General features: G+C 38.7%; 1 protein-coding gene across 4 annotated transcripts in view; it reads right to left on the reverse strand.

Moving 5' to 3' along the window:
- Nucleotides 1-9,433: 9,433 nt before the first annotated feature.
- LOC121330947 (voltage-dependent R-type calcium channel subunit alpha-1E) overlaps nucleotides 9,434-14,512 on the reverse strand; it is a 149,528-nt gene continuing 144,449 nt past the window's right edge. For all 4 annotated transcript variants that reach the window (XM_041277954.1, XM_041277953.1, XM_041277952.1 and 1 more), the window contains one exon: nucleotides 9,434-13,842. In XM_041277954.1, coding sequence (XP_041133888.1) covers nucleotides 13,345-13,842 — 498 coding nt within the window. In that variant the 3' untranslated portion in view covers nucleotides 9,434-13,344. The remainder of the gene's footprint in view (nucleotides 13,843-14,512) is intronic.

A 14,512-nucleotide genomic window follows, 5' to 3' on the forward strand; every position in this document is an offset into this window, starting at 1 on the left:
GGTGATGTATTTCCAAACTCCTTGAAGTTCCTCACAAGGGGGTGTTTTTTACTGCTACTACTACTACTACTACTAATAATAATAATAATAATAATAATAATAATAATAATAATAATAATAATAATAATAATAATAATAATAATGGGGGGAGAGCCCTCTTACACACGGTGTGACCAGCATGTACCAGGCCTGGCAAACACTAATACCTGCATTCAACAGTACAGCCAACTAGAACACTGCTATATCTGGCTTCTCCTGACAGCAGCAGTGCACCTTTTCTCCACTCGACTTGTGAAAGGAATGTTGCTGACTGGAAGGTGTGTGAACAGCAGTCCTCAGTCTCTTCATCTCTGGGCAGGCCTGGCACTGTTTATCCAAGCACTGTTTGCGCTTCTGCCTGACTTGTGAAAATAACCACATGAAAAAGCAGAGGAGTCTGGTGTACAGGGGCTACATTATACCAGTCACACAAATACAGCACATTACACCACATTACAAGGCTTTTCTTGCCTCTTATTAGCACCAGCAACAGTAACATCCCCCCCCGCCTTTAAAGGAGTGCTAACCATAACTTTTAAATCCATTATTTTGTTTCATATTAGAACGAGCTTTGAATATGGAGCTGACCAAGGCTTTTAAAATGAATTCTCTTACTTCTTATTAACACTAATATATGAGTCAGGATCATTACCTTTATCAGCAATATCAGCATTATCAGTGATCCTATTAATGTATTTAATTTATGATATTGTGGTTGAAAAAGTATCCCAGTAAAAAATAAAGATCAAAAGATTGTCAAGATGACAATAAAAGAAAGCACAGTGATACTGCAGCTCGTGCTAAAAAGGATGAAACAAGGGGGGTTAAAAGCCAGAAAGATCAACCCCAGGTAATGTAAGGGCAAAACAGTTCAAACACTTCCCCTAATACCCTACTCCTACAGTACATGCTTTTACTCTTTCAAGATGATTTCTGATGTATAGCAAAGGATTCTGTTGGCTGGAGAAGTGCAGTGCTTGTATTAAATTATATTAAAATAACCACTAAGGGTGTGCAGCGGTAATTTTTCACCCTGAAGCAATGTATTTACCACTGCAAAACGTTTAAGAATTACCAGTGGAAGGAATTACCAGTGCATATAATGCACTTAAGGCGTTGTTACAGAATTTCTACCTTGTTAGGCTTGCTCAGAGACTGCCCCAAAGGTATTGGGGACCTTATTAAACTTGCCAAAAATGAACAAGTATTAAATAATAGATGGGCTATGTGACTGGGAAAGGATAGTTCTACAGGAAAAGACATTGCTCCAGCAAAGGGGATTCTTCTCATGGAATAAGCCTGAACAATGGACCGTTCCCTCACCCAGCTACTGCATCAACTCTGTGAAATAAATGGATGCTTCCTAGTTAAACTAAAGAATAGAAAGATTTACAGAAACTATACTTGGGAAATAAAATAGATGCATATTTGCAGGAAGGTTGATAGCCATAACATGTAGAGGGGTGTGATCAGGAGGGCTTATTTTAAGAAAAGGGGCTAGTTTAACATTTGTTGAGAAACTTAATAACTAAACTTAAAGATAATAATACAAGGAGCTATTGAATTGCATAAGAGATGCTGGATTTTTCTTTAAGAACAAATTAATGGGTGTTAAACTATTTTGATGCTGCGATTCTAATCAAAGGATATCACTTTTTTTTTGTTCCCAATTATTTTACCCTTCCCCCTCCAATTTAGAATGATGTCTAATTACGTTCCCTCACCAAGGCATCTCCCACCAACAACTCAAGACAGTGGAAGGTTCAGTGGGCGTCCTCAGATCACAATGCCAAATCAATTGCCCCTTTACATCCAGGACCTTGACACCAGTATCAGCAAACTGCCAGCCTCTGGAGGACAAAGGCCAACCCTGGAAGTGTGCCCTTCAGCTCACTGGGCACCTGGCCTGTAGGGACCACTGTAACACTGGGAGGTGAATCAGTTTCTACCAGGTTTGCCTCCCTAACCCGCAGAAGTGCCAGAGCCAATGCAGTGCTCCCTGTGGAATCCCCACAACTTCGCACAGACAGGGGCAAACATGCAATCCACTGACTGGATGATTACCAGGAGAGCCCCTTGAGTGTTGTTTTTTAGTGTTTATAAACATTCTCTTCAACTAAATAGTTATTTGAAAAGAACTAAAACTGTTGATTAAACGTCTTGTGGACTGTTTTCAGTTTTAATGCATGTGGTTATTAAGAATTTAACAGAACATTAAGCACTTGTCATTTTAAAAACCACTTCTTAACCTGAGAAATGCAGAACCTAAAACACCCTGTTCCCAAGCAAAGGAACATACCACTTCACAAACCGACAGACAGGAAGTGGAACTTGAATGACAGTGCACTAAGCAGTCCTGTATATTGTAGCTGTCAGGTGAGGTCCAACACCTGACCAGTAGGAGGTGCTGATCTGCGATGAGGTAAACTAACCCCACTCGGGTTTAAACCCCAAAACAAAGGTCAAAGCAGACAATTCTGAGGACCCTGATCAGTCAATCAGACAAGTGTTTTGGCCAGTGCCTTTATCAGTGTAATGAGTCTACTAACAGATGCAAATACTTATAAGAAATAAGAGTCAAGCTGACAAAAGCTTCAGCTGGTGCATTCAACACGGTAATTAATATACTAATACAACTGTGTTTACTCAAAACACTCAAGCATACATTTAGATTCAAGCAATAGCTGAAAAGCTTGTAATTTGAAAATGATGTAGGCTTTAGCTTTATGAATTTTCCCCTTGAATGACAGCTGTAAAGAGAGAAAAAGCAGCAGTACTCACAAAGCAGAGCAACACCAGCAGGACACCAGAGCCCTGCATGGCGGTACAGGACAGCCAGACAGCCTGCTTCATGGAACAGATGCAAACAGGATTTGTTCTCCTGCAGGAACAGCTACAACTTGCTGAAAGCAAGTACACCAGCGCTCGGTAGTCCTTTGTATTCACATGCCATGTCCCTGACACAGATCACAAAGAGAGAAATACATTCCAAATTAATAGAATAGAGGAGTCCAATTCCAATGCTCCTTAAAAAAAATAAAATAATAATATATATAAAAATCCAAAGAGTGACACAGATTTATTTATTTATTTTTAAGGCCAAGTATCCATCATTTAATTTTTCTACTGTCCAGAAGAAAACGACTGTGCTGAGAACAGGCTGAAGCAGTGATCTGTGCTCTTACTGTACAACGATCTGAGGCTGTGTCTTTAAGCACTGCTGGGGCGGGCAGAGGAGCTATGTGACAAGGTGCTGCAACCCCACCAACTCTGTCTGCACACACACAAACTGCTGGGTCAGGCACTGGCACCACACACCGACATTACGTTTTAGACATTCAAAAATGCACGGAAATACAAAATGTGGAGATCTGCAATTAAAATGCATATACGTTACAACTGTGTTTAAAATCTGTATAGCTATAAATGCCTTTTACATTTCTACTTTGACATACTCATTCTACTTTGACTCTTTTAAATACCATGTCTTTGTATGCAATCTTTCTACAGTCCAGTGCTAATGTGGGCATGTTAAACAGCTATCCTTTCATTTAAACTTGGTATTTCACATCTTTGTACAACTCATCTTTCTTTCTAAGTTGTCTTTTCTTGTCTTTGTGAAATGTGGTGGTCAGATTTACATATCGTACATTCCTAATGCAGCTTGTAACTGGATTTCAATAGACAATTAAACTTCACAGGCTACCTAGAAGCTTATTACTGGTTTATCAAGCATGTATGACATTCATTTGTCTTGTGCATTCCTTCTCAACTTCATTAAAGCATGAAGTAGAGAACATTCAAAGTATGACAAAAGTACACAACATTCGGGACTACTCAAATTAAATCTGAAACGCAGGCACAGCCCGATCCCATTACAGCAAGCAGTGTAAGAGAAGGAGCGAGCGAACAAGCAATAGAGGAAACACACTTTTTAAACAATTTCCTATGTTATATATATATATATATATATATATATATATATATATATATATATATATATATATATATATATATAGCTGATTGGATATATATTATATAGTTGACTTTAAAACAATTGATAACTTTATGTTTGCATGTTACTGCATTTCCTCAAAATTGGGCTCTAGATTTTCCTTGGCTATTACCAATACACCCCAGACTTGACCTATAAATAGCTGATATACTGATTACTCTAAACCCCCTTTCTATAAAAGCTGCTGGGGATGGCAAGGGGTTTCATATATTCAACATATATTGTAAATTAGTTTAATTAACACAATGAAAGTGTCCTTTAGGCATGCCTTCTAAATGACCAGAATCATTTTTAGGTCAAATTACATGTGCGAATTATAAAGTCACTTAGTTTTACCGGGAACTGTTTTGACACAATTGAGACTGCAAAATGTACAGCAACGGATATAGATATTTAGGGGACCTTTCTGAATATTTTCTGTATTTAAGAGGTACAACTTAAGACACAAAAAGTTGATGTGGTTAACCTATTTCTGATAAGCCAAAGCTAGATTTTAGAGCATTTTACAGCACTAGTGGATCTCCCTTGGTTACTGGGGGTCTCCTATACGTGGATATCCATGATGCAATCTAGGTCAATCGTCTGCTACTGTAAAATGCTCTTAAAAACCTGGCTGTATCTTTCCTGGCAGGGGTGTACGTTGACGAAATCCAGCCAGTCAGATGCTCCCCTTGTCCTCTGGCTCGACACTCTCCGTGGAATTTGGTACGTTGGTTTGAAAAGTAGCTGACTTACAGTAAAGAGGGTTTGGGAGGTCTCTGCGATTCCTTCCAGCTCTGTCAGACAATGCAGGCTGATTCCAAGATAAAAAATTCCATCTCCCACAGCCTCTAAATTATGATAATAAACTCAAATGATGCACTTACCTGCCTTGTCCATTATGAATGAAGCACTTGCAACTGGGAGATGCAGCTTGTGTATATTACAGATGGGGGACAGTCCATTTATATAAAACGCTGTGTGCTACACTGTGCCTGCGTTTCTGCTTTTTGCCTTTCTACTCGACATATGAATCTATTATGGATGTCTCTCTCTGTCTATTTCATTTATTTATTTCTGTAATCATCAATTATTACAACCCTAATTTCTTTCCTTCTTTTTTTTTCTGTCCATTAACCCACACTTCCCTCCAACAGTATTGAGAATGATGAATGCATCGACTGAGCTGGAACATTTGCCCCTAGCTCACCACATTGAAATTGTACTAGTATTGGCAGTCTCCATTATACTCAGTAGTTGCGCATCTGATGTCGTGCTAGAGAAGTGCAGGTAGAATAAAGAGACGAGTGTGTGTTCACAGGGCACTACGAAGCTCATCACCACGCTGCGCGACCTAAAGATGAGCTCCCTTACTAACCACTGATTCTCAAATACACTGCGGAAATCATTGTTTTAAAGTACAGATGAACCAGATTTATATCACCTCGCCACTCGCGATGCACCATAGGTTCATCTCATAAACCCGCCTATTCGTTTTGTGTGGCCGGGCTGTAAGCACAGGATAGAATTAATTTACAACGCAACTACAACCAATAATCATCTCGGCTGATAGACTGACAAGCTGCGTGGGCGGTCTTAACGGGGTACAGCCCAGTTACAAAATACAAACGACACCATTTATTTATTTATTTATTTATTTATTTATGCACACAAAAAAACCGTACCAAGTGCAACATCTAATTGATAGTGTTCACCAGTCGACTTTTAAAGTCAATTCATGCCTTTTTTAATGATATTAAAAATAATGATATAAGCGGGTTTATTTGCATCTTATTGAAAATTGTAATATCTGAAAAAAATGTGTTCAGGCTCATCTTGCTAACTTTACTGTTCTTTTTAATTCCTATATCACTACTCTACATATCTGTTTATTTAGCAGACTGCTTTATCCAAGATGACGTACTGTGTGTGAACTATGCATTAGCTTTAGAGTCACTTACAACAACGTCCCACGCAAAAGACGGAGCACAACGAGAATGGCTGAGCCAGGATTTGAACAGGGGACTGCCTGGTTACAAACCCTTTTCTTTAATCACCGAACCACGCAGCCTCTTATAATTGTTTATGTTTTTTGTTTTTTTTAATAATTAAAATCGTTTTTATGTTGGTAGATATTCATTTTCCAAGTCAGGGGTGGTCCAAAAGGGGTCTTATTGACTCTTCTTTGGCACCTCACTTTATAGTTCTTCACCTGGGTACTGGGTTATTTTGAAGTTGTATGAACTAGTCTTGTCATTCTGTAAACCTTCTCAAACACCTCCCTCACATGTCAATCAAAGGCACTTGGTAGATAAGCCGCCTCTCTTCAGTTCCAGTTCAAGTCATATATATATATATATATATATATATATATATATATATATATATATCTTTCTTCTTCCACCCTGATGTTAAATTGTAAAACCTTGACAAACCTGGTGCTTAATTCCTACTTTTTACATCTAACTCCTTAAAGAAAGGGAATGACAATGCATTTCAATGGAGTTTTCTCAAATGCAGGGATGGTAATAAGACTCCTATGCATTGAAGTTACACCCATCCCAGGTTTTAGACAAGCTTAATCAGCTACAGTGTGTAGGCAACAAGCTCTGGTGTGTCCTATTAAACTCAAAGTGAAACTTGGAAAGTTTTTGAGCAGGGTGGAAAACAAATCAAACAGAGCTCTCCTCTCTTTGCAGGCAGATGCTGAAACCATGAGCCCTGAGTTTCACCTGAAGGCTCCACACATGTGCACCGCTGCTCTATAATTCAAACAAGCCTTCTTCGCTGGCATGGAGGCATGCTGGCTCTGCTTGAAAGCATCAGGCAGGCTTACCTTGGGAACATCCCTACAACTCCTCTTCAGTTGAGTCAACCTGACCTGGAATAAGCTGACAGAGCCACTGATGTCTTTTAATACCACCCCAGTTCAAACAAGCACTGCACACACAGCAAGGAGAATCTCAGTTGCTCGTTAATCCCAAAGCACTGGTTTTGATGGTTGATGCTCCTGGACCCCTGCAGCACTTTAAACAAGCACTACTCACCCCCACCCCCAGCCCCCCACGCACACAGCTGCACCAGCCAGTACTGTTAACTGTCTTTTATCCATTATTTAGTCAGCCACATGTTTTTTTAATTGTAGTTAGTGCAGTTAATAACTTGTATCTTTTTCTTTAAAGGCGTGCTAACCAAAGCTTTCAACCCCACTTTTTTCCAGAGTTGCACAGGCAATGTTAGTGCTGGTGCCTCTTTTCTCCTGTTGATCAGCCTTCGGATCTTTCTTTGTGTTTTATACTTCAGTTTGGAATACGCAGGTATCTCAAAAACAATGCTTCTGGTACCTGATCACTTCATGGTTTGTAGTGCAAACTCACTCCAGTAGTCTACCTGCAGTCAGAACATGGACTTACAGCAAAGGTACGAGGAAGGTTTCATAGTAAATGTGTATTTGGCCAGAAAAGAAAACTTTTTGAAAAAACATGATGTTGATATATATATATATAATATCTATCTAATATATATATATATCTATTATATATATATATATATACATATACACACACACACACACACACACACACACATATATATATATATATATATATATATATATATATATATATATATATATATATATATATATATATACATCAACTACTTTCCTTCACGTAGCCTCTTGAAGTAGAATACGCTGAACAGGATCATTGAAATAAGCGATCAGAAATTTTTTTAGGAAAAACTTAGGGAAATCTCATCTTTATAGTAACGTCTGCATCATTTATATTGGGAAATGTAAATGATAATGGCAATACATATTACGTAAGATTTACTATAATTATTTTGGTAGCTCTGTGTACTTTTTTTGATAACAAAGTCTTTGGACAATAAGAAATGTAATTGCAACTAATGGCTAATCCTGGTATTCATATATATTAAAACATGTCAGCAGTTTCTGTTTTCAAAAAATGTTTGCAAGTTCAGTTTAATTTACTGTTGCTACTGAAAATGAAGCTAGTCACTAAACATTTAAACTAAACATTTTTAGTTTTTATTATTGTACATATGCTTCTGCAATAAATTGCCATTACACAGTATTACAATTGTTATGTATTCACCTCTGTTACAGTGAGAACATTTATGCCTATACAGATATGCCCAACAGGAAGGGCAACTGCTAGTGGTAACTGTAACGTTGCTCTTTGACTGAAACATACCTGTACAGGTAATGTCACGCCAGCCTTTCTCTTTCACAATATTGTCTAATTGTGCCTGTCCATCCATCCATCACACTCTACACGGTGAACACGATAACTTCATTTTGAACAAATCTATCCTACTCTTCCAGTAGCCTCATAAAGAGGGATCAAATTAACCTGGTTATAATCTGACACATTTATACATATGTTTTAAACAGTACATGCTCTCTTTCATGTTCTTACTTTAGCGATAATGAGCACCCACTTATTACAAGTAAGCAGCTTTATTCATTAAGGATGTTAATTTGCAGGGGGGAGTGTGTAAAAGCTGGACCGAAACAAAACTACATATTAAAAATAATTATTTTGTATGTTTTTAATACATTAAAATTCTTCCGGACCAAGTCATAACTGCCCCAGATGATGCACTAAAACAATGCAAAATGTCTTGAAAACAATACCACATAGTTACTCTGTTTCTATAGTCTCTATATCATTTTGTAAATCACAAATAATTTATTTTAAAGGAAATAGTCACACAATAAACTAATTGAAGAAATAGGATAAATATGTTTCTCATCTAAGGTGTAGGCTGCATATAATCATAGACCACAATGTAGTTTACAAATAAATCAAACCACTTTTTTAGCTTGTATACAAACACAGATTCTTTAGGGCACCTTTTTTTGGTGCACCAGGAAATTATATCAGGGGAGAAAACTGCAGTTTACTACAAAGTGTGTTATGCATAATAAAGAAAGCTAGGGTGTTTGGTTGCAAGGGAGATATATTTAATGTTCAAATGGAAAGAGACTAAAAATCACGGCAGAGAAAGTGAAACGTGCGCAAAACAAAAGGAAACTTTCATTCACATCAACATTTAATTTAAACAACAGACTGATCTGGAATGCAAATGGATCCCTGACTCTAGAAAAAACTGCTTCCTCCTGGTGCCTGTGAGATTCTCTCTTATTGTGCAAACAGTAAGTCAGAAATGACACTATAATAGATTGTAGGTGGTCACTGTATTCACAATACTAATAATCATTGCAGAATGGTCAATATCCCTCTAGAACAAACACTTTGCAGATTCACTACCTGCCACGTCAAAACGATGCTTGCCCATGGTGACCCTTGATCCCATTGACAGTGTTATAGCAGGTATTTGTTTTCTGAACACCCCAATTCAAATCTGTTTTGATCACAGTTAAATTGCTTTATTTTTAATTTACAAGGAAATTGTGTAGAAATTTGCTCTCAAAAAACTGACACATCAACAAGGCCATTCCCCATAAGCAAAATATTTCACTTGTAAAAAGCACAGTTATATATCTCTGATAATATGGCAGTTACTGGTACAGTACATTATCCATTGCTAATACATCTTTCAGCCCCTAATATGGTCATTCTATTTACAGGAAACATGGCTTTTTCTTTTTTCTTATACATTTTCAATCTGTTAACACAAAAGTTAGTATTTACATATTGTATAACAACACAACCTAAAACCTCATACACACTTTCAGGGAGGAAGCAAAGGTACAGCAGGACTCAAGAAGTTCTAAGCTCTGGCAGATAGTTAAGACATGCAGTTTCCATAGCCATTATATACAAACCATTGGAAATGTTGTCCTGTACAAAATAATAAGAAAAAGTCCCTAAGCAGTCATAGGGAAAAGTATGCCATCCAATCTGATGAAGTTCTTTTCAAAAAGTAATTATTTCTTGGAACTAAAGAGTGCCCACCAAGGTTTGGAAATACATGGTATGATCTACTATTCGAATTGAAACATTATCACAGACTCCTTTTAAAAAGTGCAAACCTAGACTTTCAAATCCATTTTCTTTTCTCGTATTTGCACATGAACATTATTACTGGTGACCCTTTCTTGTTCTTTCATTGCTTGTTTTTACATTAATGCAGATCATTCCAAGACTCAGGTTTTACTAAACTGTCTGTAATGTTTCTGATGCAGACAAGTTGAAGACATTCATTGTCCAGCCTTGGTTAGCACTGCTTTAAAGGAAGGGGGGCCAGTGATAATATTAACGTTAATTAAACAGATTTTAAAGCCTTGAATGAAAGTTTTTTTTAAAACTTAAAACAAACACAAAATCCACCAACTGTGGTACAACAAGCAATTATTAAAGGTGGTGCTGAGAAAGCTGTTTGGAGGAGTGCCGGTGGTTAAGACTACGTTAAGGTTAGCTAGCGACTTCCACTTAAGCAATCAAGGCATGTCAAGGCATGGTTCACCCCAATATAACCCCACCAAGTGGTTCTCATTGCCATGTTCCCTGGACACTAGCGTACTACTGCAGCAGAGGGTGTCTGAGAGCTGCTGAATTACCACACTGTTAACTATTCTTCACCTGGAGCTTGTTAAAATACCATGGGCTAAGGTAACCATTTATAGTCTGTTTGCATACTCATCACTAAATGTAGGTCACTGCAGTGTCACTTAACTTGCATGAAATACAATCAAACCCCTGATTACTGTGACTGCAGCATGAAGCAGTATATGTGAAAGGGTGATTAAGCTATTAGCGCTCAGTTAAAACTGGGTTTTAGTCTAGAATGAAGAGCATTGATAAAATAAGAAGAGGCCGTAAGGCCATAAAGAATCAGGAAATGCTGAGTGTTTAATACAGCCTGGAAGTTTCTTTTTTGTATTCACCATTTTGTCATGTTTTTTTTGGCTGGCATATTGGTATCGGAGTTATGCATGAGGTTATACTGAATGCCAGAATTAACTTAACAAGTATTAGGCATTACAAAAAAAAGGATGAAACATTGATAGGTTTTACTTCATTTTTTTTTTTTTAACTAAACATTAACTTTCTTGTCTTTTCTAAATGGAAAAGCCACCTTGTTTTTATTCTCTAGAAATAATGGGACAACTGGTGGCTGTCAGGAGAAATGTTCACAAAAGACCACTGATGCAAGAGCATCACAAGCAGCTTCCCACGGTAACAGGTCATTAACCCACAATGCACTGCAACAGTACCAAGGGACATGGTAATGGACACCACTGCCAATATGATCTATACTGGGAGTACCTTTCAGTGTCTCCAAGCTCAGGGTGACATGATTTGTATTACAACAGAGCTCATGCATCATGACCTAAAGCACTACACAGCTACACTGTAGCCCAGCAAATGTTTTTCAATGATCAATAAATGAATTGATAGAAATGTAGTTGACAGCCTACTCATTTCCCTTTACCATTTATTAATTTTTTTACACAATGGACTACAGAGGCTTTTCGTGAGACCTCCTTCTGATGACAAGCCTTTGTATAATATATACAGCCATGAATACTGAAACTAGTTGGACCCTTCTGGGTCACTGTCAGTAGAAATAGTATTCTCTGCTTCGTCTCCCCTAAAATCTCGTCACCTCGTCTTTATTTTTCAAAAAGATATTGAGGCCCTAATTTAAAAAAGGTCACATTTTCTGAAAGGAATAAAATCAATTTAACAGCATTCAGTGAGCAAATAACTTCTCAGAACAATCAACTGCTCCTTCACTGTCTGGTATACTTGCTAGTATTGTACTGTTACTATTTTTATTATTCCCTTTAAGAATGCCTTTGCACTCAAAATAGAGCCCTGCATTTATTTAAAGATTTGAATATCAGTGCTCCCTATGGAGAGTCTTCTCTCTCTCTCTTGTTTATCTGAAGGGGGTCAGTAAAACAAAGTGCTAACCCTCAGCTTTGTGATTTTTAGAAGTTTCTCCATGCTATAGAGCTTGTGGAAAGTTCCAGCCTGGGACCCAAGAGACAGTGCTGAACCTGGGGTTCAGGATGCAAGGGGGTGGGGCATGTTGCGGGATGGAACTTCTGATAAGAAGCACATTGAAACACTCTTTCTATGATCACATTGGGACTCATTCAATTTGATCACATTACTAAAGCTGTTTATTCAATAGAGTGGGGAGTAATATCAAGTGTCTTTCATTCTCTGCTTGAACAACATACCTCCGGTAACAAAAACATTTACTGTACAGCAGATGTATCTGTCATTATTAACTGTGCAATACTGCTGTGTTGTATTGGTGAGTGAATGAGGGTTCCCATTGCTGGCAGCTCATCCATTTTCTTAAAGTAGCTAAACTTCATTATACAGCGACCTGTCTCAGGGAACGGCTCTCATTGTGGGGGTTTGTTTTCAAGGTTGAGTTTCACAGAATGAGAGGAACCTCTTCTGGGTTTAATAGAGCAGCTGCTGCATGGAAACACACACAGAGAAGAGGCACACTCATCACACTAATACTGGAGCATCATGTTAATTCATTACAATGTGGGTTTGGTATTGGGTGAAGAGCAAAGTGGTTTTCAACGGAGTATTTGTGAGAGTTAGCACTTTATTTTCAACTTTTCTTTCCCAAGCCCTTGTGATCTTTACCTTTTTATTTCTCAGTTTGGCACACGCCAATATTTTTAGTGCTATTATGAAGCAATCGCAAAGGTAAATTTAATTGAAAGGAATAAAACAAATGAAATCGATAAAACTAGCTAGACGTTACTCAAACCAGTAAATTACCTGCATACAGTGCTCTCCACTACACTGTCACTTAGTGGATTACATTGTTTAACTGAATAATTGTATTATGCACCATTGCTATTTATATGTAATACAATATTATTCTGTTTAGCTGAAAGGTTGTGTTGCACAATTGTGCAATTTCCACAATAAGCATACAGAAAAAAATAATTAAAAAAAAAATGCTTTTTTGTTGCGAACATTACGACATTGGATGTTTGGTACACCAGACTACTTTATAAAAGTCTGGAATTATATGATTTTGCCTTAAGGTAAACAGTTTGTTAAATGGTATGTTCCTTGTGTCGAAATGCACACAACAATAGAGGTACACTGCTGTTAGGTGAATACTCGGGTTAGCTGATAAATTCTGTCTGAAACAGCATTCAGCTAAGTAGATTCTACCACATAGTGTTATTCCTTTCAAAAAATGTACTTCAAAACATAGTGGCTGTAGTGTTTTACTGTAACGTCAACGGCCCTCCCTTTAGTATCCTAATCTTGGAATGTTCTAGAACGTTCCCTGTGTTCTTTAATATTCCTGTCTGTAGGAAGCAGCAGCCCCTAGCAGCGGTCATCCTCGTCCGTGTCGCTAAAGAGCTCACAGCCGGTTACCGAGCTGGACTGGATGAGCCGGTTGCGGAAGTGGCCATTGGGGACCTGCCAGCTGTGCCTATGTGGAGGGGCTGAGCTGATAGTGTTGGAGTGCCCGAAGCTGGTGGCCACTGCAGCCTCAAAGGTCAAGGTCTCGTCTGCTCCGGCTGAATCGGGGCTGTTGTAGTCCTCGTGCAGAGGGAGGTAGGGCTCGGAGATGTAGCGGTGAGGGGTGGAGCGGTGGCTGCTCTGGCCCTCTCCAGCACACTGTCCCCCTGTGGCGGCTGGCTCTCGGGTCCGTGGGGTGCTGCCGTTGGCTGGGGGGGAGGGGTTGGTGGAGCGGCGCACCAAGGGCGAGTAGGAGATGTGGGGTCGGGGTTTGGAGGGGGTCTGGGGCAGCTGGCGGCGCCCATGATTGGGAGTGCTGGACTCAGAGGTGGAGGGGACTGGGCTGTCCGAGTTGGGGCCCTGCAAGGAGGAAAAGAAGGAATTAGAATTTTAGTCACACTCAGCAACTTTAAGGATTTTATCTCTTATATCCCTACTTTGATATCCTATATATAATTGTGGATGTTCATTGGAATTCCAATTGGGCGATGTCAATAATACAGTTAATTATTATGACCATGCTGTGGATAACAAGAACTGGATCTGAGGCACTTTGACTAATCGATCTGGGAGGGGATGGGATTGTCTGAAGAGCTGTGGGAAAGGCGCAAAATCCTTCCCTGGAGCGATTTCATTGAAGCAACCCGACACCCAAGAAAGAGTGCATCTTGGCGCGAATCCTGAAACGATTCGGATGCATTTATTTTAATTGGTTTAGTGGGAAAGCAAATTAACATGGGTTCATTTAGCAGATGATCCATGCCAGGAAACTAAATAAATTGGGGGAAAACTCAGACTGCTAAAGTAGATAACTGCAGTTTGTCTGATATAGGATGATCTCTTTTAGCAATTTATTGCATGTCTGTTTTGTCAGAGAAATACACCCGGTCTGTACGTTTAGTGTAAGGTGAGCATGTTTCAAATTTGTAAAGGGAAAAACAAATTTTATCTGTGATGAGTTATGGAGTCTACAGGGGCCTGTGGAGACCTGGGGGATGAGCCTTTTTGATCAGAATGTGGGTTGCAGAGC

The sequence above is a fragment of the Polyodon spathula genome, chromosome 18, assembly GCF_017654505.1.
Source record: "Polyodon spathula isolate WHYD16114869_AA chromosome 18, ASM1765450v1, whole genome shotgun sequence".
Lineage (NCBI taxonomy): Eukaryota > Metazoa > Chordata > Actinopteri > Acipenseriformes > Polyodontidae > Polyodon > Polyodon spathula.